The 27,673-nt window shown below is 38.2% G+C and overlaps 1 protein-coding gene across 2 annotated transcripts in view; it reads left to right on the top strand.

The window, feature by feature from the left end:
* Tnip3 (TNFAIP3 interacting protein 3) overlaps positions 1-12,946 on the top strand; it is a 34,350-nt gene extending 21,404 nt beyond the window's left edge. For both annotated transcript variants that reach the window (XM_063260721.1, XM_023560377.2), the window contains 4 exons: positions 789-839; positions 1,707-1,805; positions 4,498-4,558; positions 11,455-12,946. In XM_063260721.1, the coding sequence (XP_063116791.1) occupies positions 789-839; positions 1,707-1,805; positions 4,498-4,558; positions 11,455-11,486 (243 nt within the window). In that variant the 3' untranslated portion in view covers positions 11,487-12,946. The remainder of the gene's footprint in view (positions 1-788; positions 840-1,706; positions 1,806-4,497; positions 4,559-11,454) is intronic.
* Positions 12,947-27,673: the final 14,727 nt, after the last annotated feature.

Here is a 27,673-nt window from a genome sequence, read left to right as displayed (position 1 = left end):
AGAGGATGAAGGGAAGAGCGAGTAGTTCCAATGTGCAAGACTTAGGAATTATCTTGCAAGACATGGGGCATGTGTCCTTCCATACAAAGGAAGGACATGCCTTATAAAGGGTATGCCTTCCTTATAGGAATATACAATGTGGAGTATAGGGATGGCAATGATATTACTAAGGCGTCAAAGCAAAACCACTTTCTTTTTCTCTGGGAGCATCAGATGTGGAAAGAACTCCATCCAGGTGACTCTGCTAAAATTGGGCCTTAAATAGTGAAAAGACAGAAAACAGAGCAGTGCGATTTTGAAGAACTTATTCAGTCCCTCATATTTCCAGTGAGGTGATAATGTAAAGTATCACATGAGGGCATTGGGGAGCTACAAGAACTTAACATACATGCAGCATATAGATCAGTGCGTGAGCTGTGCTAAGTGCGTATATACCCTCTAAACCTTATGGAAGCATCCTTTGAATGCCAGGCTGCCCAATTCTAATTTCTCTCAGTGATCCAGAGAAGGCACTTCTATACGTGACTCAAAATAGACAACTCAAAGCTAAGAATTATCGTGGATTCAATAGATTGGAATAACAATTTAAAACTACTGAGCTTTGTAAATTTCACTTGACAGTGTTAAGATAGAGTCAAAGCATATCTTGAGGGGGAAATATGATGTCAGCTGTCATCACTCCCTCTTCTCTTGGGCTTCTGAGTAGGTCAGGGACAGCAGGTGCAAGACTGGTCTTGAACCCAAAGACTTGAACTCTTCCTGATAAACAAATGTTTCTCCCCCTGTAGATAAAAGCTTGTCAAATGGAGAAAGAAAAACTAGAAAGGCAACTAAAGCAGGTATGTTATCCTTACCTATGCTCGAGTGTCATGGTTAAAATGGAAATTTTAAATCTCATCCCCACATTTTCCCCAAGTACAGTATGTTTCATGGTCCCGATTAAAACATGCTCAAGCTCTGCTACAGATGGCCTAGGACAGCCCATGCTTTTCATTATCCACTAAAATATGAATGGATGGATTGTGCTTAAGAGCCACCAAAGCTTTTCATGAAAAACACATGCTGTGGAGAGTGTGTTACCAATGGATCTAGCCTTGGTGTGTGTTTACTCAAATGAAAATTTCTTCAGAAACACACCCACACCTGGGAAATACATTTCTTTGGTACTTCTTACAGCTGCTTACACAACTTTCTGGGAAAACTACATCACAGACTTTTGTCTTTTTAGAAAATAAAATCTCTTCTGAGGCTCTGAATTGTTCCATCTCACTAGTTCTTTAGTAACTTTAAAAATAAATATTATTTATCTTAGCTCATAGATTCTTACTTAGACTTTAATTATGTCTCTGGTTAGAGTTTAATAAAACTTACTTTATGGTCCAATGGATGGTTTGTATTTAATGAGGACCTTGTGTGAATATGACTCAAAAGAAACCCAATTAACTGTATGTATTTTTCAACTGTTTCTAATTTCTTCAAAATGAAGAATTAACTGTACTGTCATCTGAGGTAGGATTTAGCCTGTACTCCTCACTGTATCAGTCTCCAGTCTATATTGACTTTTTTTTTTACTATTTTGAGTTGGAATTATGACATATTAGGCAAAACTTGATGACTTAAACCAAACTTTATTGTGTAAGGCAAATGTCAGTGTGACTCCCTAATTTCAGCCGCGTCCACTGAACTGACAGCATTGTTCTCCCCAGATGTACCGCCCAGCCTGTACCTGCGGCTCACTTTTCCACCTCCCGGATCCATGGGAACCAGCAGGCACCAGGGCTACACAGGACCCACGAGAGCACCCAGTAAGTAAGAGCTCCCGTTCCTACAACAAGCTCTTGGTCTTCTCTTTTGGTAGAACTTACATGTATATCTGGAATTTTGGCACATGCTGTTGTCTATAGAAAGAACCTCTATTTTATCTCCAACTCCAATTTGAAAAGCTCCAGTGGCCCATGGCCACTGTAATTATCCTTGGGGCACTGAATCCACCAGGCACATGGATATGAAGAAATTAACTAGCCAATAGCAAATGGAGCTGTAATTCCTTGAACTAACAACATTTTAGATGGATCATTTTCCACGGGCATGTTTGACTCTACCCAAAAGACACTTGAATGTATAAAGAGAAGCAAAGAGGAATTAGCAAAACAAATGAAATGCTTTCTTCTGTTGTATATAGATTGAACTACTGTGAATATCATTGTATGTGTGCAAAACAGTTTTGACATTTTCCATTTGAAAGGACTTTTTTAAAAGATCTGAAATAAAGTGACCCACTTAAGTAGCTCTCCATAACTGTGTCTACCCAGGCAAACTAAAATGAACAGTTGAGCAATTATCTGTGAGTGGAATTGATTTGGACAGTCAAGGCCTTCTTTCTTTCTCAAGAGCAGCTTTCCCTTCACCCATCCCCCAGGATGGGGTGCTAGCCTCTGTTCCCCATTTCACTCACATAAGCAGAACCTTTATTTAGGAAAACAGATGCACATTTTTCTGCATTTTGATTTTCTCAACAACAATACTCATACCTTAGATTTCATTACCTGTGATTCTAATTATACCAAAAATTGAAAATTTTTCATCAAAGTTGTTGAAAGTGCACTTATGAAGAACGTGCTATTCTCTGGGTTGCCTGAAACTCTTGTGTTGTGTATCTGAGTGTGACATGAAGCCTGATTCCCAAGAGAGCAGATAATGACTCTTTGGGTGGTGGAAGACGTCAAGATTTAATGAGCATCTCTTATTTGACCCTGGTATGTGCTGAGGGCTCATTTTCTTGCTATTGACATTCACTGGTTCTTTTTGCTTTCCCTCCCCCACTTCCTGTCTTTTTTACCTGTTTTCTTGCTTTTCAGTCTTTACCAGGAACTTCCTGGAATCCTCAAACATAGGTATCATTTCTTTAAAAATATTTTTTAAAAATGTTACAGTAAGCTAAGATTTGGGCAAACATAAAAAAGATCGAGTAAGTTTGAGGAATTATTGTTGTGAAAGATTATAAAACTGAGCAGTCATTCAGATTTATCTAGGAGAGAGCATTTCTATGAAATCTTTATGAATGGAAAGAAGGTAATAATTCATGTAGAATGGCTCACCAAATTTTGCTTTCACTTACAAAAGGCAGTGTAATCCAGATCACATAAAATTAACACCAAATAAAGCTTTATCTTGGCAAAAGGATTCCAAGTGTGTAAGATAGCCTACATTTTCAAGCTGTATCCCACTGAACATAATCTCAATCTAACAAAACCTCAGGGTTAATTTTAAAAGAATATTTTGTATTCCTTGCCTGTATCTAATCCTGAATTAAGCTACACACAATATTGTTGGTAAAATCACAGTATACTTACCTTCTTTTGGCAAGTCTCCTGGAATATAAAACTGTGGGCTCACGTCATTTATCCTATGTGTTACTTGAGACATCTAAAATAAACGAGAAGATAAAAAACAGAAGTGATCTCATTTCCTCCTCTAGCTCTTTTGTGGGCCCTAAGGAGCTAAGCGCTAGGTGTCTGAGTCAGGGTGAAGTGGGGTCAGACTACACTGAACACAGCATTTCTCAGTGTCTTGTCAGATAACCAAACATTTATACTTATGGTCACGGTCTGGCAGCCTTAAAAAGTGCTCCCTACTGGCTCATGGTTGCATTATTTATAGGAGATGATTAAATTATTGGACCAAAGGTCTGTATTCTTTGTGTCTTATGGGGAAGTTGGAGGCAGGGAGAGCGTTTGGAACAGCAAGACAGACTGATTCTGGGGAGCCGATAAAGCTGAAATTCATCCAAGGGGCTGAGCACTGTGATGGCAGCCTTGGCGCTGTCTTGATCATTTAGGTCTAGAGATTATTATTTATTCAGTTCTTTTGTTCTTGTTCTCTGATACTCAGTATCTAACTGTTCTTATTTGAATATATGTAGACTTGGGGAAAATTCCAAAAGAAAATTCTAATTCCTTTAAGGAATTTAGAGAAGGATTTTTGCTAAGGACAGTACAAGGGGAGAAATGTGTCATGCGTCACCATTCTGAACCTCTGTACATCATGCTCACATAATGGCTTAGATTTCGTCCTTGAGCCACTAGGAAACAATAAGCTTGTATTGTTTTTCCTGGTCTCATTGCCTCCAGTGTAAGGGTTACAAACAGTATTTGTTTATGGTAAAATACTTTGTTTTATTTATGGGCTGCAGTTGGCATCACAAAAGTGTTTATACTTCTGCAGAAATTCAAAACATATCTGCTTAAAAAAAAAAAACCAAAAAACAAAACCACTACAACTTCAAAATCACAGAAATTGTAGCCAAATATGATGAACTGAGGAGGGGTAAGGAGAGATGCTGGTAGGGATGAGGGGTAAGTCGGCAACAGGCTCGGTAGAAATTACTTTTGTGTTGCCTGTTTGATAAAAGCCTCAGAGCATAATTATATTTTAATGTGCCACTATGCTTTGTTTGAAGTTCATATTGCTGTAATAATATTTTATTGTTTCACACAGCCAGACTATCAGGGGCGTGCTCCTGACCAGCTTCCGCCAGATGTACAGCACAAGGCAAACGGTAAGACCACAGCTGTTTTGAGCATGCTTTCATGTTTACATTTGCATGGGATCCTTTTGGGTGTTTACATACATCCATTCATACTCGGGGAGGACTTACTGTAAATTTGTGTTACACCCACAACTCTAATTTGATGCACCTGGGGTTAAATCGAACTCCTTAAGACAAAGAAAATGTTCAAATGGAGAAAGGCATCAATCTCAATTCTCACTTCTATTCCTTTTCCAGTCTCAGAGTCAGAATTCCATCTGGGGTTAGGAATAAAAACTTTCAGCAGGACTGCATTATAACAACAACAACAAAGCTTTGCGATTCCACTACAAAGGACAGATGCACACCCACTAATCCAGGTGGAGTTCTCTAGACAGATGTTTTAAATGTCACTGGCAGACAGACAGAGGAAACCAAAGGCTCAGAAATGTGTTCCCTCATGACTGCATGTCAGACTCCAAGACAGAGCTCTTCTTCATTGAGGCCAGAGTTGCCCGCAACACCCACGTCAAATTACACCGCGAAAGACTAAAGTCACCTATAAAATACATCTGAGAGTGTTTTTTATCTTACTTTTCTTTGGTTTACCATTCTCCTCCTTCTTTTGGGATCTGCCAAACTTCCCACTACTGCTTTCTGCAGTCCCTTGAGGCCACCCAGGAGTGGGATGCATAAACTGTAAACAGAATCCCATTTCTGCTCTTGTCACATGTATCCAAGTTAGCAATGTGCGCTACGTTTAAAGTCTCTAATGACACACGCCTACCTCCACGGATGTGAATACACCTAGAAACCTCCAGATGAACTCTGTTCTAACTAACTGTGGGCCACACTTGAAATCTGGTCACATTCAATTCAGAACCGAGATCATATCATGTTAGTTTTGGATGCAAGGGAGCTCCTATGGAATGGAAGTGGGCAGCCAGGATTGCCACGTGAAGTTCTGTAGACTGTGGTGACCCTCTCGAGCCTCTGGGGCTCTCTCCACCATAGTCTAGTGAAGGAGCCTCTTGGTGTCACGTAATATGCACAGCAGCAGTGACAGTGAGAAAGGCCATAGTTTAGAAGAGACTCTTAAAGAAGAAATATAAAAAGTGAGAATTCTATAATAAAGTTTCCAAGTGTTTCTCAGGAAACTACAATACTCTCCATTTTCTTTCCACTGTACTACAAATTTAAATTGTGGTTTTAATGATGTTCTTGGGTTCCAACTATAATTGAAAATGTTTATTAGAAAGGAATATCATTAACTAGAATGATTACTATTTAATATCTGTGTTTTTGAAATCCATTGTTATATAACGATTGAATTGCCAGCTAATTATAACTCCTAACTTTCTATTGGTATGGAATGAATATAGAAGGTATTTTCTTTCTGATTTGCAATTTTGTGATAACACTTACTAGAAAATTGTCTAATACCATCCAACCATTTATGTATCAATAGTGAATTCTGCCTGAATTGATGGTACAGAATCTAATACATATATAAAGTAGAAATAAATTGTGCTTTGGAAATTAAATTAAAGTGCAAAATGAAATTCTGTAGTGAATATAGGAGACCAACTGACTTTTTTCCACTTAGGGAAATATAATAAATTTTGTAATAAGAATACTGAGTAAGAATGTCTGCACATATAACATATGAGTTTTTTAAAACAGTATCTATTTTGGCTGGAAATGTAGCTCAGCAGCACAGCTCCTGGTTGGCAAGTGTGAGGTTGTAAGTTCAATTCCTGGTAACAAAAAACAACTATTTTAAAGTTCACAGTCATGTTATAAGATTACTTTATACCATTTTACATGTGAGGAAACTGAGGCTTGGGAAATTTAAGTAGCATACTGAAGGTACATGCAAAATTTAGCTCTAAGACTGGATTTTTTAATATTTAGAATCCCAAACCTTGTGCTTTAAAACACCACCTACAGTGCCTTTGAAAATCTGTTTCTCTTATTATATTAAACATTTCAAAAATTGTAGATGTGAAAATGAAAAAGGGTTGATTATCTGACTACCATTTAATTCTCAATAATTTTATTTTGTGAAATCACAACACATACTATCTGTATTACTCGCCTGCATAGGATGTCACAGGGAAAAGACACATTGTTATGGGACAGTAAATGTGTAATAAGTGTCTCTTGGCCTGAACTGTGCATGGGCAGCCCTGATGGTGGGGTTGGGATTGAAAGCTGCATTTCTCCATGCCATGTGTCGTGGGGGACTGTGACACATCTGCACCAAGGAAGAGGACCCATCATAAGCGGGGATCCCACCAGAGAAGATAATTCCCTACTCAGAAACCTACCTGTTTAGGATTCCTTTCGCCTCTATACTGCTCTCTGTCTACCTGCTGGTAATTCATAGCTCATGCCAGGCCATCAGAACTGGCAATAACTGGAATCATCTTTGTCACAAATAATTCAAGTGCTATTATTTCATGGTAGTACTGATTTTTGTCATGTTTTGGTTCATTTAATTGGAAAAATTTTAATCTGTATTTTTTGTCTGAATTACTCAGAATCCATTTTATGGCAATGATTATTAAGAGATCACAGGTGTGTATATTTTTATTGTGCAAACAATTATGAAATAATAGTCATTGTTTTATGACAAAAAAATTATCTATTATTCAAGAATATGTTTCTCATCAGCATACCAATTTTTAGGCTGAAAATACCAAAATTAAAACAAACAAAGGAAAAAATTAGAGCCCATTTTAATTATCTGTAAACAGAAATTATTTCTTAAAATTCATGTTTCATTTTTTTAAAATTCATTTTACTTATATTAAAGAAATACTCTTTTTTCATAATGTGAGTATTTTTACTTTTTAAAAATTACCACATAATTACATAAATTTATAAGGTACAGTGTGATATTTCAGTACACATTCAGTACACATTTTAGGTCAAATCAAGGTAATTAATATTTCCATCTCCCGATTATTGTTCAGAGTCCTTGAGCTCTCAGCTTCTAGTTTTTCACAGAACATATAATAGGTTTACTGCACACTATAATCATCCCCCTGTGCTGTAGAACGTTATTTACCTTCCTGTGTTTTGACGTCTTGTTGTGTTTTGATACTCATTATCCAGCTTTCTTCTATGTCCCTTCCCTTCATAGCTTCTAGTAACTACTATTCTGCTGTCTTCTACTTTGAGATAAACTTTTTTAGTTTTATGGTATCTGCAATTTTGTGTCTGTCTCACTTCACTTTAATATAATGTTATACAGAACCATCCACTTTGCTGCAAATGACAGGATTTCATTTTTCTTAAGACTTAATAATATCCCATCATATAAGTAGATCATATTTTCTTTGTCCATTCATCTGTTGATTGCTGAGATTGATTCTGTATCTTCACTATTATGAATAGTGCTATGATAAGCATGGAAAGCCAGTTATCTGTTTTATATATTGATTTCATTTCCTTTCGCTATCCCCTAGAAATGAGCCATTTGGATCATGCGGTAGTTGTGTCAGAAATGTGAACAATTAAATGAATATCAATTAATCTCTGGCTTGTAAACCACCTAGTTTTATTTTGTTGGCTTTCTTGGTTATTCATAAGTTTATATTTTGGACTGCTAATAAATGTATCACATTATAGCTTTGTCTTAGTATCTCCTTATTTCTCTTCTGATAATTAAATCTGAAATAGTACCTCTATTTTCTGTCACTGACTGTATAGAGAGAAGTAGCATCATGTATTTTAAAAGGTGCAGTGAGTAATAAGTGATCAGACTTCAATGATACCACTAGGTCCTCTTCTAACATTCCTGGGACATGATACAAGAATAAATGGAGAGCTTCACACGATACCTGTAAATTTTAGGAACCAAGCTTAGAAACTCTCAATCTCTCCTCTTGTCTTGATACATATACTGGAGTGAACTGGGAATACTCAGTTCCAAAGCCAGAATGTGGTGGCCTAGGGAGACCTGAGCCTGGGCCCCTGACCCCATCCCCTGGTTCTCTCCTTCCGTTGTGTGGGCTCTGGACTGTTGACTTGAGGTAGGTGTGGCTAGCACATCCCAGCTTCCTTCCAACACCTTTCACCACCATGCAGATGATACCCCTGCAGAGACTCAGGCCTTGAGAAAGGCGGTGCAAGTTCTGAAAACAGAGCCAGGGCCATGTGGGCGGGGAACCCAGTTGGGTGCCAGAAGCCTGTACTGGAGGAAAGGATGTTCATCCTGCTGGAGGAGGGGTGTGGCTGGAGGAGGCTGGAGCACAGTCTCCTGAAGGGTGGGGCCCAGGGAAGAACTCTGCAGCCCAGAAGTAGTGTACACCAAACAGCATGGCCTCCCAGTCTCCGCTCCCAGTTTTGATCACAGGGGCTATCTGTTGTTACTTTAACATGCCTTACAAACAGTGAAAATCAACTCTTTTTTCAAAAAAAAAAATTTTTTTTCAGCAGCTGTTATGATGGTATAAGCCTGTAGTCTCAGAACTCTGGGATGCTAAGGCAGGAGGGTCCAATTTCAAGCCTATCCTGGGCAATTTATGACTCAGTAAAATCCTGTCTCAAAAAAAAAAAAAAAAAAAAAGCTAAGAACATAACTCAGAAAAAGGCTCAGGGTTTTTTCTAAAACCTAAGGATAAAAATCATTTTAAATGAAAGTTTTTAAGATATTTGAGACTTGCTCAACTTTCTCAGTAAAGAGAATGAAACAGACTTTTGAAAATATCTTCTACTTTTCTTTTTAATTTTTGTTAATATGTTTGCAGTGCATAATGATTACAGTCATTGTAATGAATTGGTATGTATATATAACACATCTCAATTCATTTCATCCTCTTCTCTCCACCCCACTTTATTTTGCCAGCAAATAGCGTTTCAAATATATTGAAATGCATAGATGCTAATAAGCTGCTGTTCCTGTGCAGAAACATGTGATTTCACAAAGGACATTTTAATCTCATTTCAAGTGTCACCAGAATGGGATGTAAAGTGATTTCCATGTTTCTCGAATGGTTATGGCAGAGTAGTTAGTACGCCTTTAAAATGTGTCCTTTGCTTTTCCTTCTCTGAAATGTAAAACAACTATGATTTCTGACTGAGTTTCAGGCCAGTACCTTCTGCAAAGTTTTCAAAAGGTGCCTAGGTGAACTTTGTCTAATGAACTTGGGCTCAATTCTTACATGTTTGGAAGGTTGTGAAAAGTAGACATGTGAGATCGTGTTATAAGCAAAAATAATTAGTTCTTTATAATACAGACGATCAAATCCTAAATATTGGAACTAGTCTTTACTGATGTCTAATAGTGACAAATTATATACGAATACTGATTAACATTTTATCACAGAACTGCCATAACACAGTGCTAGAAACTAAGTGATGTGAAAGAGCAGAAAATTATTCTTCATAGCTCTGGAAGTGAGAAGTTAAAACTCAAGTGTTAGCAGGGCTGCGTTCCTTCCAAAGACTTCTACAGGAAATTCCTTTTTACCCTTTGTAAGCTCTGGTACCCTTTCTAAGCTCCAGGGAACCCATGGCTGTGGCCGGATAGCTCCAGTTCTGACCTTCATCTTTGCATGACCATCTTCCCTTGTGTCTGTCTGTAAATTTTTCTTTTCTTGTTGGTCCACCACTCGTGTTGTTTTAGAGCCCACTCTAATCCAGCATGACTTTATTTTAACCTGATTACATCTGCAAAGACCCTACTGTATTTTAAAACTAATCAAATTCATAGGATCCAGCTACCCTCTCTAGTGCAATGAGCATCTTTGATTCCCTGGTGGTCTTTGTTTCCCTTGTCATTATAACCAGGAGGCCAGCCTTAGGACAGGACGCATAGGGAAACTTCAAGACTTGTCTTTTTTTTTTTTTGAAATTTCCATTCTGCCATTGATTATCTTATGTGCTCTTTCCTCCTAAAACTTGACAGTAACGACCTTGATTCTAACTTCTTTCACAAGAGCACAGAACAAATAACAAAAAGAGTTATTTTTAAAACTATTTTAAAATAAATACCTGTGAATAGTATCATTAATTGGTTAAATCTTAATTTCAGATTAATAGATCTGTGAATTAAACTTTGAGTTCATTTTTTTTCTTTTTCGTGTGTGTGTGTGTGTGTGTGTGTGTGTGTGTGTGTGTGTGTGGTCAGTAACAGGGATCGAGCACAGGACCTTGCACAGGATAGGCAAGTTCTATATCACTGAGCAGTGATATAGAACTCAATCTTAAATGTCTTCTTACTTTAATAGTTGCAAGTAACTTACAGTCTTCCTGTTGGGGATATTGCTGTTGTTGTTAAAAAATGTTGACTTGGCATACCTTTGATTTAATAAATGCAAGGCAGCAAATATAAAAGATATATTTTTATGCTGTAATGAAAATGCTTTCTTGACATTTTTAAATTTTGTAATTTCTTTCCTGTTCCACGTAAAGCTTTTTGATTTTTATCTTGATTGTAGTGTTCAGTTGTGGCAATTTTCTTATTAGTCTTCATGATACACTAACACATTTTAAGAACAGCGGTCTGCTCGGTGGCTTTGACAATGTACTCAGGGCCATACTTCAGCCTACAGCCTTGCATACATTTGGCACAATTATCTTTCTCTGGGTTAAGAGCTGAATCTAACAGCAATAGAAATGACTCACTTTCATAAGGAAATGCCCAAACCACTGGAATGTTAGCCTCAGAATGAGAATTAGTATAGAACATTCTTCTTCAGGAATGATTAGAACTAAGCCACAACTGTCTTCACAAAATGGTAAGCATATGTCAGTGCCTAAAATAAGAAGCCTCCATTTCCCACCTCTTGATTTCCCAGGGTAGACCTGTGGGGAGTTCTTCATTGCCAGCCAGAAGTTTATGTTAGTCCTAAGCTAGAAGGAGAAAAATGAATTTTAATTTTTAATCTGAAACATTTTCCTACTGTTTTTTCTAGGTTTCTCTTCAGAAAAGAAAGTCCATCAGTAGAAGTGTACACCCACAGAGGAGCCTGGCAAGCAAGGGGAGTGCCTGGCTGAAGGCTCTGCCTGCTTTGCGTCTTCACCGTGGCTTGTGTCTGCCACAACCACACATCGCCTACCCCATGTGAGAGCCTGGTAGTGTTCGCTTGGCATAGACAGAGGCATGGACAGAGACTTCTGGCAGCTGAGATCCTGACTAAGCCTGAGGAGCCAATTATACAAGTAAATACGACCTCCACTTTCCTGAGATGGGGTTTGGCCGTGTGCAACTGTCTCCAACACGCTGCTGCTGGACTGTTGGATTTACTGAAATGGTTCCATGATTTAAGCAACCCAGTTTTTGGTGTAGGGGTGTGGCCTGTTGTATACACTTCTGAAAGAAAACTGCCTGCAGTTCTATATGTTGAACTTTGTTTCCTTTTTCCCTAGGAGCTCAGCTCTTCTGCCAGTTTGACTAGAAACTATGTTCATCTTTGTTGGCTGAATGAAGCTACAATAGGATTGAAGAAATATATATATTGAAATTAAATGAGTGATTCAATCTTAATAAAATAGTAAACTTGAAACTATGTTTTAGACAGGTTTGTTTAAAATGATGAAAAACTGTAGATCAATTTCATTTTCAGATGAAACAGGCTATGAAAGATAAAGTCCTAATGGAAAGGGGATCTCTGTGCTGTGTCTTTATGTAGTTAGAGAAATAGTGCAGAGATATATATATATATGTGTGTATGTATACACACAAACATAGATAGAGGTATGAAGTCCACTGAAAAATGTATACACATGTCAGGAAAAGAAAAACTTCTGAAAATACCTTAATACTAAAATTATTGAGACATCCTGAGATACTACAACTTATCTTTAGCCTCTACAATTACAAGAGATGTCAAAGTTATGGCCATTAGACATTGCAGACATTTATTAGTACAGTAAACTGTTGCCTGGATAACCTTGGCCACTGACACTGCTGAACGTGCATTTTCAATTTTTTTTCTATGGGCTGGAAGTGTCCTCTAAGGTTCCCCACACAACGGTAGCACCATCTGCTGATAAATACATTGTACTATTTTTCTTTTCCTGAAGTGTGTGGTACATTCTCTATGTGTGTGTCTCTCTCTCTTTCTCTCTCTGTTTCTCTCTCTCTGTCTCTGTCTGTCTCTCTCTCTCTCTAAAGAAGAGATTGACTCCTGGTTAAATTTGTGCTTTTCCTTCCTTTGGATTTGAACAATTATTAGTGAAAAGTGTTATTCTGATAGAGTGACATGACAGTATCTAAAGATGCAGCAAATTTAAATGTATCATCCATCCATTTAGCAAGTTTTCTTCTAGCACCAATTTGAGCTCCTCTCTGGATAAGTATGTAATAGAAGTTTGAGATCACAAAATATCTCTATTTTTGGAAATGCTTAGATAAAACCAGGAGCATCCACTGCATATGCAATAAAATAAAACTATCCAGAAACATGAAGGACTCCATTCAATTTGAATTTCCAAAACTTATGCTACTTAATTCCTGCTCCAACTATTTTTGTTTAAATTTCTAGATGTACTTGAAACTTTACATAAAGGGAAGGTGAAAGACCACAGGAAATTCAATATTTTTAGCTCTAGTCATTGTCCACCTGGAACATAATTCTTGTGAAAGAATTATTGCTCTCTTACACTAATTTCCTAATTCTTTGTTTTCGCTATTACTTATCAAAAAGACAAATCATTTTCACGCATTACTTCAGTATGAGTGAATCATAAAAACAGGACCACTAACAAGCTAGCTGTGTGAAGACACTGGCATATTTTAAAGTTTCTATTTCCTCAAATTAGTGGAAATGTTATTATGCCAGCTTCTGATAGTGAACTGTTTGCCAACTGTCTTGTGCCCACTGGCGTGAAACTGAGTATACACACATGGAAATACTCCCTTGATAGGCCAGTTACAGCAGCAGTAAATATGATTTACATACCCTCTCTGCAGTCATCCTATTATTAATTAGCAAGATGCCAATTAATTAACAAGATGCTATGATCCAGTAATATTGTGTAGGTGCTAATGTAGTGGAAGAAAATTTCAGTTCAGTGAGTCCTTATTTCACCTGAACTCCCAGAGGAGGACTGCAAGTGTGGGAAACTTTCAGAAGGCAGCTGTCTTTCTCAGAAGACAGATTCTGACAGTGTTAGCCTGATAGTCAGGTAATCCGAGGTCCCATCCCCATAACACACTTCTCCGCCTAACCTCATATTAACAGCCACAGCAAGTTGTGTAAAGAATAGCTGGATGCCATAGAAAGGAGAGGATGTCCCATGACCTGTGTTACATAGGAAGGAAATGTAAAATTATGTTTGTTTTAGGGTGCTGGTGATCACAAAGAATTTCATGTTTGATTCAAAGGTTCTCTTGAAGAAAAACATGTATTCACTTGGTTCTCGTTAAGATGTGAGTTTGGAAGAAGTTCTTCCTTGAGTTAGTAAGTCTGGAGGAAGAGTCAGCCTCTACTGTATAGGAGCCAGCCTACAAGTTTTATGACTGACCAGAGGACAGCCAGGAAGAGAAACAAAGAGACACAGAAGAGGTTAAATATGCGGTCCACGGGGGCTGCTGTCTCCCTTAGACAAAGAGCTACAAGTGACTGTTGCACCCTACCTGTATTCACTCAGACACTGTACAAGCAATTAAGTAAAACAGGAGTCAGCTGCCTCCCATCAGCCATGGGATGTGTCCAGGTAAACAGCAGGTCCTCAGCTGTGCTAACTAGCCTGCAGTGTGTCAGCAGGCAATCACACTGCCTTGCTCCCCCGTGCAGTGCTCACAGAAGAGGCCCATTGGGTCTTAACCATCCTGTCTGGTCTCCCATGATACTGCCCTTTTCTAGCTTCCCCCCCCCATAATGGGCAGTGTTATCCTTAAAAACAAAAATAATATTTTGGACTAAGTTGCTATCACTAATGAACACAGACTTGCTTCCCAGTGATTTCCTTTCATGTGCACACTTTAGTTATCTCACTAGCAGGAGAGGTGTAACATTCCGTGTGATAGATGATTACTGCAGGGCACATAGAAATTCCATAATTTCCTGAGCATTTCACAGTAAGTCAGTGGCAATGCCAAGATTTAAAACTGCCTGCATCAAGACCACTTAGTTTTCTGGGTGCTTTTTACATTACCTCGGAAAGTTCTGCCTGGCTTTATGGTCCTTTGCAGTTTGCATTATGTTGCATTACAGGAGTATATTCCTTAGGAGAAAATAATTTGCTCAGGAGTAACATGAAATGTTACAGGGAATTTGTAAGTTATTTCCTGGTTAAGAGAAATAATGAATTAAATTACTGTATAGGAAAATTTAAGTATACACTTAGTATTAAAGTACCTTATTAACTCATGCAGGTACAGGCTTCAGTGGTTGTCTTCAGGTATCAGCACTTTCAATGTAGCTTAGTTGCTAAAGAAATCCACTTAAAGACATGCTCTTTCAATTCAGTTACTGAGCTCAATTGCTATTAAATAGCTACTTATTTTCAAAAATGTCCAGGCAGCACATGATATCTTTGTGCGGTCTGGTAGAATGAATGAGTATTTGGAGGGGAGGACAGGTTCTAACCCATATTCTTCCCAATTTGAGGATCCCTTTGCCTATTTTTGGTTTCTGCCACTTTTCCCCATGGTTTAAATCTCAGTGACATAAACCCTAGAGGGATACCAAATCAGTCAAATTGCTGATGTATCCAGTCTCACTATGGTCCTTCTCTTCCTGGCTCAAACTTACTTAGGCCCTAATTCTACAGCTCAAAAGAAAATATTTGCTATGATCTCAACTTTGCATTAATTTTAGAAATAATTTCTTTTGTCTAGTCTCTTTGTTGCATATCTTAACACTTTTTTGATATCTACCTCATTAATCTTTTGCTCCAAGGGAAAAAAATCTGTTACAGGAAAGTTATACTCCCTGCCTTTGTGATTCCACAGAATGAGGCCCTTTTGTCAGTATACACCCACACTCACACCCACGTACTCCACAGAACACACCCACACACTCTGTCCATACACAGACATGCCACATATAAACAGTACCTAAAATACAGACACACTCCACAAATTTCACCATATCTGCATCCACACATTGCACACACCCCACACACATATACAAATCATACACACAGACTACACAGACATACACACCTCATATACCACATTCGCCACACGGCCACACTGCACTTGCACACAATATCACACACGTACTCTGCCTCTGGCTGTCAGACCTTGAGGGCAACATGGCAGATCCCTGACGTCACCATTTGTGACTAAGTTTATTTAAATTTAAAAAAATTGTGGAATAAAATTCAGTGTTCCCCTATTTTGTCTCAAATCCTGTGTGCATAATATGTTGTCAAGAAAATCAACAAACATCATTCTAAGCCTTTCCAAGAAGAGTTAATGAGCTCATTAACTTCACTAGTATGTAATTGTTCAGCAACATGAATGAACTTCTGATCATTGCAATATAGAAAGGAAGAGCAGGATTAAAGGGGTGCTGATGCACTGTTTTAATAAACTAAACCCAGTCCTTAGAGCTTCTCAGTGTGAGTCACTTATTACTAAGAAGTAATTTGCTGGGAGAATCCATCTGATTCACTGACTTTGCTGAGTCAGGGCCACGCTGGCTTGAGTGTGAGACTCTGTTTCCACGTCTGTAAGGGGACCTCTTCCTTGAGGCAGCTGCAGGCTGATGGCCTGCCATCAGGGACCCACACCACATGCAGAGCAGGCAAGAGCAGGGCTGCGTTCCCTGGAGACACCTCTGCTGGTGAGAAGCCCAGGTTGGCCAGAGAAGAAGGAAAAAACAAAATCAGAAATCTTTCTCTTGATGACCCCACACAAAATCTGATTTATAGAAGTGTATAAAGGTAAGAGGCCAAATACAACCACAAACTGGTATAAAGAATCAGTGGTAGAAACAAAACCTTACGCCTGACCCATTCAGACTAGAGACACTTTAAGAGATACCAACGTGGATTAAACTACTCAGGGTCATCCCATGACCCCGTCCTTTGTCCTGTGTCCTTTGCCCTGACAGAAGGGACCAAGGGAAGACTTGTATGAATCTCAGAGTGGCCCACATGAGAAATTTCACACTTCTCAGGGGGTTGCAAGTAATAATGATGATGATAATAATATTAACCATGATGCTCAAGTCCCCGCTCCTCCTCTGACTGTTTAGATTGTATAGTTCTCTCCCCTGTTCCTGGGAGGGAGGGCCTAGGTCAGCCAGTCCCTCACACTGGAAGGCTGTGAGTTAGCAAACTGTTGCCCTTCCCTGCTTCTTCAGCCTCCTGTCTCCCGACCTCTCAGCTCCTCTCACCACCCCCAGACTCTGCCCTGCCTACCTCTCCTTCTCTTGGTTGCTGTAGTCCGTATGGCACCTGGCACCCTGCCTTGTACCCTCCTCACAGAGGCTTCCGTTGTTCTAGAAGCACTGGGCCCCGAGATTCTACTTCTGCTGAAGGGGTTCAGTTTCATGGATCATGTCACTGCTGCACCAAGAGCGGCTCCACACTAAACTGCCCTCCACGATACCTGAATCACCCTCCCACACCCTGTGTGTGCAGAAGAAGCCTGCGGAGAGCCGTGAAGATCCAATGTCAGTATGCACTGAAGAAAGCCATTATGTGTAACCAAGACTGTAATTGCTTAGGGCTTCTGACAGGATAGTGTGCTAGATAATTCATGTCATTTTTAAAAAATCTTTATACAGTCCTCCTGCACTAATAAGGAAAAGCAAAGGAAGGGAAAAGGACAGAACAAAATTCCAACAATTAGATCAGATTCTTTCTGCTCCAGCTTTGGACAGCGCAGTGTAGCCAACAGACGCTCTGGTGTTTCTGTGTGCACACAAGTCCCCCAGCGCAATCATTAGAGCCACCACCAGGGACTAGGGAGAGGGCAGCTCTCAGGGCTTTGTCTTCTACTTAATTCAGAGAGAAATTCTACTTTCATCTGATTCCTAGGTTTTAAATTCCACTTACTACTTCATTTGACAAAGAAGAAGGCATTATTTTTAAAAATTTGAAAACAATCTACAAGATATAGGATGTCTTAGTTACTTTCTAGTTGCTGAGACAAAAAATAGCACCTACAAATTAAAGGAGTAAAGGATTATTTGGCTCACAGTTTTCAGTCCATTACTGACTGGCTCCAAGGCAGGGTGGCTTGGCAGAGGGCCATCCCAGAGGAAAAACAGTTCATGGCAAGGAGAAGACAGCAGAAGCAAGCAAGCAAAGCACAAGACAAGCTTCTTTCTGCCTTATGTTGTATCTAGGCCACTGGATTAGAGTGGTGCCAAACCAGCCAGTGTGCTGATTTAGTAGCCACACACCCTCACTGCACACTCTACATTCAGTCACCTCTGAAAAAGCTCCACCCATGGCTGCATGAAGGTTTGGGGGGAACTCTAGACCCAAACCCTAAAAAGCGATGAATTTATTATGGCCTCTGAGAACATTTGCAACCACTAAGATCATTCCAAAGGATTCTGCAGGAGAAATAGCCAGAGGTTTCCTCCCTGTTTAAGCAAGAGCTCAGCCTCATCTTCTCCTCTAAGCCACCAGTTATGCTGGCTTCATGCATTCAGCCCTCAGGATACTGACACTGTTTCGTGAGCTGTTTTCTTTACGTATCTGTTTCCCTCGCTCACCTGTTATGCCAAGAGAACAAGAAGAACAATCTTTCCTCTTTCTTTCTTTCTTTCTTTCTTTCTTTCTTTCTTTCTTTTTCTTTCTCCTTTTTTTTCTTCCTTATTTTTATTTCCCTTCTTTCTTTTCTTTCTTCATGCAGCATAATACATTACACTTGGCCATTTGATCAAATAAACCCTAAACTTCAGATGTATTTCAACTAACTACCTCAGAGATTAGCTGGAGGCGTCAGCCCCCTGGGACACCTTGCTACCATCTCACCATGACCTTAAATCTCCCATTAACTGAGGTGTAAACTTGGATATAAAGTTCAGAACCTTTTAGAGGCTCCACAAGTAACCTGGTCCCTGAAGTGATATTTCTCATGGTTCATCCAGTCTGTCTTCAAGATTTCTGTCATCACGGGGAAAGACTGAATTTATAACATTCTACAAAAATCCTAATATTTGTGTACTTGGCCTTTCTACAACTTTATTATTGTGTTATCTTTATTTTGTCTTCTGCCTCTCTCCATTTAACGTCTGGTTGGTGACCCTGTACTCAAACTTCCTGCTCTGTTCCTCCCCTCAGTAGCAAAAAACTGTTTCCTTCAATCATAAATTTAGCTGCTTAATGGCCACTACTGATTTAGCAAATACAAACCTGAATTGTATAATGTGTCTTTATTCTCTATGTTACGATTTCAATATTATATAAAAGGAAAGGAGGAAGGACACAGGAGTTTCATTCTTTGGAGGAGCTCCAGTCTTCTCCTATGGCTTGGATGCTGTCTCCTGGCTTCCAGTGTAGACTCTTCAGCTTTCTGGCATAGACCCTTTGGCCTTCTATCACAGATTTATCGGCCCACTGGTGCAGACTTGATGGGACACTGGGGTGAACTCCAGACCTTAGGTTAAATCCTTCAGCCTCCGGTGGGCAGACCCCTCTGCATGCTTCCTCATCCGACCCTGTGGCTGACGATCATAAGCCAGGCTTGTCATTTCTTATACAGTTGTGTATCTCATGCTATGTCTGTTTTCTCTAGTAAAACCCTAACTAATATGATTTGTAAATAAAATATTGAAAAGATTCATGACCCTGTGACCTAATATTCTAATAAGGAAAATATAAACATAATACATGGTACATTTATAAGTGTACTATGTCAGAAAATGCTAAGTCTGATGGGGAAAACACAGTAGAGTCAGAAAATTCAGGATGTAGGAGATGCTGTTATCTTTTAAAAAGAGGTAGCCTGGAAACACCTCAGGGAAAAAGTCATATATATATTTCTTGTATGTCAGTATATATATAGTATATATTAATATAGGTTTAGGAATATAAGTTTAATTAAAATTAAATGCCAGTGACACATACGTAGGTATATTTTGTATCCTGAATACAATCTGCTAATGTGTCTCTCAATTTAATCTGTGATAATTAAAACACAACGTCAGTCAAATACTTTGTTTTGTTGTTTGGTAAAGAACTTGTTAGAGTAAAATGACCTCAGAAACAACATTTTATATTGTTTTTATTATGTTTCTTGATTCTTAAAACCTGTTTATTTTAGAAACTTATAACAATGAAATAAAAAAGAAGTAAAAATCATCCATAAGCTCATATCCCACTTCTACTAGAAAACTGCTAATGTTTGGGGGGAAACCCTCGCTTTTCCATCCCTGCACCTTGTGTTCTCCCTTCACCTCCCTCCTCCCTCTCCTTCTTTTCCCTCCTCCCTTCCTTCTCTCCGTCCTCCCATCTACCTAAATTGAATGTAAAATAATTATGTAAACAGAGGCTGTTTTAAGCCGAGACTGTGCCTCAGTTCTCGCTCATGGAAGGCTGCGCGGTGGCTGACCTTCCCTGTCCTTTCCCAGCCCCGCAGCCAGTCCCATGCTCTCCAGCTTCTGTCCTGCCTACTTTCGTGTGCTCCTACATCTGGGCAAGAGTAACACTAGCAGAGATGGTGGTGAGACCACCTTAGGTGAGGACAGCAGGAAAGCAACCTTTTGAAAATCACAACACTCTGCGTGTTCTAACAATTCACACCAAGATCATGAAATGCCACACCTATAAAACTAATGCTGACTTTTGTCAGATGCTTTACAATGTTATTAACAATCAAATGGATACTTTTTATAAACAATCTGAAATTTACTCAGAAATAAATGTGTGTTGGGACAAAAACCTTTTGGAAAATTATCAAGAGTAAAGTTTGATTATAAGATTAAATATTTCATTGGGAAATTTCTGCTAGAATACTTTAGTTGTCCATTTGACTATTTTATGTTATACTTAGAAATTAATAAATAGGTTAAGATTTAGTAGTCATGGTAAAATTTTAATTTAAAAATGACTAAGTTTTATAAAAATGAATATTAAAGATTATTAAAAAATAGCTTTTGGAGTATATGCTTTTTACCTCTAATTATCTGCTGTTTCAACAAATAGCTTAAGGTATCTTTCAAAGATTTGTACTTCTAATACTTCAAATATCTAAGAATGCACCATCTGTTGAAACTCACTGTCAGTCTGATTGTCCCTAGAGAATAGAGGAGTGCCTTTCAGACTTTTGTATCAAAAATATGCCTCAAGTGACTTTACTCTGAATTGTTGTTTTATCTTCAAAATTCTCCTACGTAGGCGACAAATGCAGATTTGGCTCTGTCTGAAAACTAGATTGCAATGTAAAAAGCTATCATTCCACTAGACCATAGCTTCACAATTGCACCTATGATTTAGCTTCAAGTTATGATTTATTTGTTAAAGGATATATATTTCAAACTACTGGAAACAGAGTTTTGCTCAATTTCTTCAAAATTGCAAGATAGAATGGAGATTATAGAGGATTTTTGTGTAATACTCAGAAGACAAAATGCTCTTAGGTTTCAAAAGCAAGCACTTCTGACTCAGTCCTCACCATTGTCTTCCGATCTGCATGTTTCGAAACTAATAAGCCTCTGGATTTAGAAAATTGGAGGATTAACTCTAAAAGTTAGATTCCTTAAATTATACAATTGATCCGTTCTGCTGTTATTCTTGTTGGATGTTTCTGGGGCTTCTGTCTAGATTACCTGCTCTTGTTTCCTGCCATGGCCCACTGGGCATATCCAGCCCTTTCAGGGCACTGGGTTTCTGCCATTGCCTGTCTAGTCAGGGCCTGTGCCACCACCCACCCGTGGGTGCAGTTCCTTTCCTTCCCTTCCTTCCAGCCTGTGACAGCCTCTTGAAATGAATCCTTAGGTGTCCTTGGAGGATATGTGATGAGGTGCGCTTTCCTGTGCTTGGACTTCACTTTTATCAAGCACCTCATGCCTAAACGTACCAATGAATCACCGCTTTGCAGATCCCCTCATGCAGAGATTATAGGAATAACATGAATTTTTTTTATTAACCCTATGTATGTTCTCTTTATCAGCATGACTTAAAATCTTAACTACATTGGAAACAGCTCACAAAGGCGGTTTCAAAATTTACCACTTCACATGAAGAGATAAGAGAAGTCCTGTAGTAAAAAATGAACATGACAAAACACTTTTTCCACTACTGTGTCTTACTGGAAATTTTTTCTCCAATAGTTCCAGTTTATTTTCCATCAGTAACATCTTGGGAAATCTGTCTTACAGAAATCTCTCTGCCTATACCACTGAACAGAAATTGAATGCCAACCAATTCCTAATATTGCATATTTGACTTTAATTAATGTTAGATTTGTGTAAGTTTTTTTGTCCTTTTTGCATTATGAAAATTGATACTATAGGTCCTTAGTCCTGTTCACATTTAGTATAATCAACACCTGAAGTCTAAATTCTGTACACATTCCACAAAATATATTACATTTTTACTTGGTTAAAGTAAATGTTTTGCAGGGATTAAACATAAAAGCTTTTGAGTTCTCAGACAACTTCTGTTGATAAACAAAAATGTTTTTGCCTGATTATTTTTTCATTCCATGTTTCATGCAAAAGACAACTTTCTCTCATACTGTTAAATGATTATAAAACTAAGAATATCATGAAAATATTTCAAAGCCTAGTTGTTCTTTTAGGAAAAACGTACCTGACAAAATGTTGGTATAACACTTAGCACTGTGAGATTTTTGTCTAACATACACTGTCAAATGCGACTGGTTGTCTTCAGGGTTTTGCATAAGGAGGATGTTACTAGAGAGGCTGAGGAGGACCGAGGACAGCACTGGGAATGAGACACAGCTACACTCTGCCTGCACGTCAGCGCGTCCTCACGTAGCTTTTCACGCTCCCCTCAGACCACGGGAAGCACAGGAAGTGTCTGTTTCTTTGTGTCACCCATTGCTGCCACAGCACAGTTTGCAGCAAATGAAAGAAACTTCTAATACATGAAAGCCAAACAGTACGATACAAAAATGTAGCTGAGCATGGTAAGAGTTAGAATATTTATAAATTGACTAATTCTTCAAAAGTGTACTCATTTACAGGAAACTTTGAAATCATCAGGAATTTAACTGCTCGCAGAATAACTATTCCATATTTCAATTAACATTTTAATTCATAATAACTGAAAGTTGATAATGCTAGAATGTAATGTTACTAAACAAGCACTATCATCCACTGACTTTTTAAATCAAAATTTATTTAACATTGTTCTTACATAAGAAATGCCACTTCATATGTCTTATTTATAAAAAATCTACTAAAATAGAAATCATAAAACATATGCATATAAACACTTTAGAAAAGAAATATGGAAATTAAACATGAGCTTCAGTGTTTTTTGTTGTTGTCTGTGTTGTTGCTTTTTTGGTGCTAAGGAATCAGACTCATGACCTCGTGCTTTCCAGGCAGGTGCTGTGCTGCCCAGCCACATGGCTGGCCTAAACATGAGTTTTGGTCTTAATTTCACTGTAAGTTTTTCCATGTTTGCCTCATTAAAATATTTTAAAAGACCTTTGTCAGATTTGGGAGAAAATTTGAATAAGGCCTATTATCATTTTTTATGGTTTCTACTTTAAAATATATTAAAATGTATTGCACTATGATCAAAGGTAATATTCTGTAAGACTGACAAATATAATATTCAAATTGCTTAACTCATCTGTTGTATCTCATCTGCTGTTATAAGGGTATTAGAGCCTTGCATTCATTTTCAAATATATTAGAAAGAACACAATAGGTATTTTTGTTTGCATATATGCTTGTGTGAAATATATAATATATAAATAATTGCATATACATATATTTATGTATATATATATTATAATTCCTGCAAGTAGAATCAATGTAAAATTTTTCCAGCAAAAGAAATTACAGCGTTCAAAGACTCACAGCTATCCTTGGTGTTATAGTAGTAGATATTGTTCACATGTGTTTGAGAACTTGCAGAGATTTCTCAGATGGGAGATTTTCATTCTCACAGTGTTACCAATTCTCAGGGTCAAGGAAACTTCCCACATTTGAAAAAATATTTTTTAGCCAAATTACTGTGATCCCTACAAATCTAACACTTTCTTCTAGTTTTGCTCAAGTATGCTCTATACGAATGAAAATCCTTTAATAAATTCTGATGACCAATATGTAAAACTGGACCTCTATCTTCCCCAAATCTGTCTGTCTCTGAACCCGGATCTAGAACTGGAGCATCATTCTTATCCTTCACACAAGAAAATAAGCTGGACCTCATGTCTCTTGCTTTCCATATCAAAACCACTAATGGCAAGACAATCACGAATGTTCTTGGAACACACGTAGACACTTTGGGGCGATTTTTATAACAGATGACAAATTCAAGTTAATTTTCAGTTTAATGTTTTTAATATATAAATCTTGAATAAATGTGAGGTCTGAAAAATGTATATTCTGTGACTACTTGTACTCCAGACACACCACATTCTTCCAGAAATATGCATTCTGCAGCAATGAAACTTGACAGAACAGTTTCTTCTTTTTCTGCAATGTCAAGGATTTGTTGAAATGATGGTAGGGTGCAATACCATGCACGGTCAGTAGGTGCCACCACTTTAACCTGAATGCGAGAATTCTCTGTTCATAAACTAATCAATATATTTTAAAATCAGGCTCATACATATAGAAAATACATAAAGCAGTTTCATCCAAAATAGAGATGTTTCCATCAGGAATATAGATAAAAATAAATTCTGTAGTTAAATGCTGTTTACAAATAAAGCTGTATGAAACTTAGCCAAATCAAAATGGATAATGATTCATCCTTTGGAAAGACAGCCATCATTTTCCTGGAGTTAAAAAACCAAACTGCCTTTTTAAATAGAGTATGCCTTTTTCTGCTTTGAAACAAAAACAGAGAGAGGCAGAGAAACAGAAATTGGTTTTTGTCATTGCTTTTATTCTTATTAAATTTTAAAGAAGAAATCATGCTTGTTCCCAAAAATATTAAAATAATTCTCTCTTCCTTGAAGAAAAACAAAAGTAACACAGGAAAAGAATTATGGTAGAAAATGGGATTTTGCACAATCTTAGACAATTTTACTCAAATATTTTTTTAAGTTTCAGAATCCTTATAACAGAGTTTTTGAAAAAAAATTAAGCATATAAATCGCTTAACATATAGTGAGCATTTACATATAAGTTATTGCCAGCAACCATGTTTCAGCAAAGCATCAATAACCACATTATCACCACAGAAACATACATCATAAATATGATAGCATTTCATGTAATTAGGGGTAGTAATAGTAGATTTAATGTTAATTTATTCTTCTATACTTTGAATCTAACATTTAAAGTTTCAGTAAATTTCCATACCAAATAAAATTTTACTTTTATATGCTCTATTTGGAAACTGAAAGTTTTCTTAGATTGCTTAATTTGGTGGCAGAACTTAAAGGTACAGTAATAACTATTTGCAATGCATGAAATAACAGCACTGAAGGCATCGGCTTTCTCAGCTCTGTGCCTGTGCTCCTGTTTCAGGGGCTCCCCAATGTGAGTACCTCCGCATTGTCCTGGATCAAAGCTCAGAGAGGAAAAGGAATTAAAAATACGGTAAGTCCCTGCCTTGCAAACAACTTCAGCTTAGAATTTCTCATAGGCCTGGAAACAGAAGACAAAATCACTTAAAAAGGTGACATCCTACAATAAGACCTCAGAAAACCCTGAACAAGCTTAGACAAGATCCCAGACATGCCACAGGTCACAGCTGCCATCAGCAAAGCCATCAGCAGGTCTTGAACAATGGCTGGCAAACTGAAGTGTAGCATCAGTAAAGCCCTACTGGGCCAAGGTGTATTTGTGGGTGTTTGTTAAAGCACTAGTACATGGACCGAGTGCCTTAACCATAATATTGTTGCTTTGGTTCTGAAAGCAGAGTCCAAGAGTCAACTGGTTAGGAGTCTTCTAGAGGCTTTGATAAATGAGTTCCATATTTCTTCCTCAACTTCTGGTGGTTTGCTGGCCATTTGACATACCTGGCACATCTGAATTTCTCCTTTTCATGAGGGCACCAGTCATGTTAGAGCAGGTATCTATCCAACTGTTGGATGACCTCATCCTTATATAATTAATGACGACTGCCGTGACTCTAAATCAAAGAAATTTACACCATGAGATCCTGACTTTCTGTCACTGTGATATCTGAGATAAATAACTGAAAATAAGAGAAGATTTATTTTGATTCACAGTTTAAATCCATGAGTGCTTAGTCCCACAGCTTTGGACTTGTGGTGAGAGAGAACATCATGGGAAGAGCATGATGAACAGAGTTGCCCACCTCATCATATCTAGAAAGCAAAGATAATAAGGAGCCAATGTCCCTGGATCCTCCTCAAGAACACACTCCAGTGACTTCATATCCGTCTACTGGACCTCACCTCCTAAAAGTTCTATGACTTCCCAGTGGTGCCAAAGGCTGATGGTCACCCCTTTAGCATATAGGCTTTGGAAGGTGACTCTAGAATAGGGTTAAGACTTTAATTTTGATTTTGAGGAGACACAAGTCAATCCATAAAAATGCTCCTTTGTGTCTTAAAAGTACAGTGGTGAATATTCAAGAGACAAAGTTTTGATGGCAGACCTCCCAAGAGGGCCTGCTTTTCTTTCCAAGAGACACCCTACTGATGAGGAAGGTGAATCAGAGAGTTGCAGAGGACCTAGAGAACAGATTGTTCCCTAAAAGCTGAGGCAAAGCCTTATTAAAGTAATCTATGGTGGGCAACTGACCAAAACCACATTGTACAACCTCTGTCACAGACCACGTGGCAAGAAAATGTACTCTTGATATTCCGAATTTTGCCACTTCTGTTTCGAAACAGTCCCTACAAAAGTCTTTTTTCTCCAAAAACATGCCTTAAAAATGTTTTAAAAGTGAATTATTAAGTGCAAGATTTTGAAATATGAAAACAAAACCTAAACTACATGTATGCTGCCATGAAACTTGTGGCTGCAGAAGGTTTTAAGAAGAATATGGTTTGGGACTGGGGATGTAACTCAGTGATAGAGCACTTACCCACCTAGCATAATTTGCAGAAAGAAAGGTGGGGGAGCGAGAGAAAAGAGAAGAGACAAAAAAACAGAGGCAGAAAAACAGAAATTGGTTTTTGTCATTGCTTTTATTCTTTCCAGAATTTCCTTTGGTTTTATTTTTTCCTTTCTTTTTTCTTTGTCTTCATGAGACAAGTTCTCACTATGCAGTTCAGGCTGGCGTTGAGCTCACTTTGTAGCTCCGGCTGGTCTTGAACTCACAACGATCCTCCTGCCTCAGCCTCCGGAGTGCTGGGATTACAGGCATGTGTCACCATAACTGGTAAGACCTCTTCTGAACTGAAAGCTCGGACTGTCCTATCCTCTGTCCTATCCAGGTGTAGTGGTGACAGTGGTAAGTTCTTCCTTTGTAGGTACTTAGGTTGGACCGGAGACGGTTTAGTAGTGATACCTACATTTTGAGAAGCACTCTACCTGAGCAAGGAAAACTGTCATGTCTCCCATGACTCAGTCTGTTTCTTTCACAAATTAAATTCCTAAGACTGACAAAACACATGTTGAAGGTTTTCACCAACTTACATAAGCAACCTTGATAATAAGTTTGTCATAGAAACAAACTGAAATAAAAGAAAAGCAATGCACTGGATGATTGGACACGATACTACCCAGCAAAACAAAAACCAGGACCGTTAAGGCCTTACAAATGAATGGGCCTCTGATCATTAAATTTTTAATACTAACAGAGAGAAAAACTACTTTATAGATGCTAAACATATGGCAGGAATTGTTTTAAAAAATTGAAGAATTCGTACATTCTTAAGGTTGATAATAGATATTTAGAAAAGTCACCCATGTTGCTCCGATACACTAAACAAAACTTTGGGTATCTCTTCAAAGCAACAAAAAATACTGATACAATAAACACGGACCCAGGATATCTCCATCACTGTTCGTATCATTTCTCCCCACTCCATGACCGTTATCCTGCACTTTTTTTATTGCCAAATTCACTATTGCTGGTCCTGCATCTTAAAATATTTGATCTAAAAAAAGGAGAGTCAGAATCATACATGATTGCCTCAAACTTTACTCA

The sequence above is a fragment of the Cavia porcellus genome, unplaced genomic scaffold, assembly GCF_034190915.1.
Source record: "Cavia porcellus strain 051 isolate PalLab524CR breed Dunkin Hartley unplaced genomic scaffold, mCavPor4.1 scaffold_14, whole genome shotgun sequence".
Classification (NCBI taxonomy): domain Eukaryota; kingdom Metazoa; phylum Chordata; class Mammalia; order Rodentia; family Caviidae; genus Cavia; species Cavia porcellus.
This window is presented reverse-complemented; position numbering and strand designations above follow the sequence as displayed.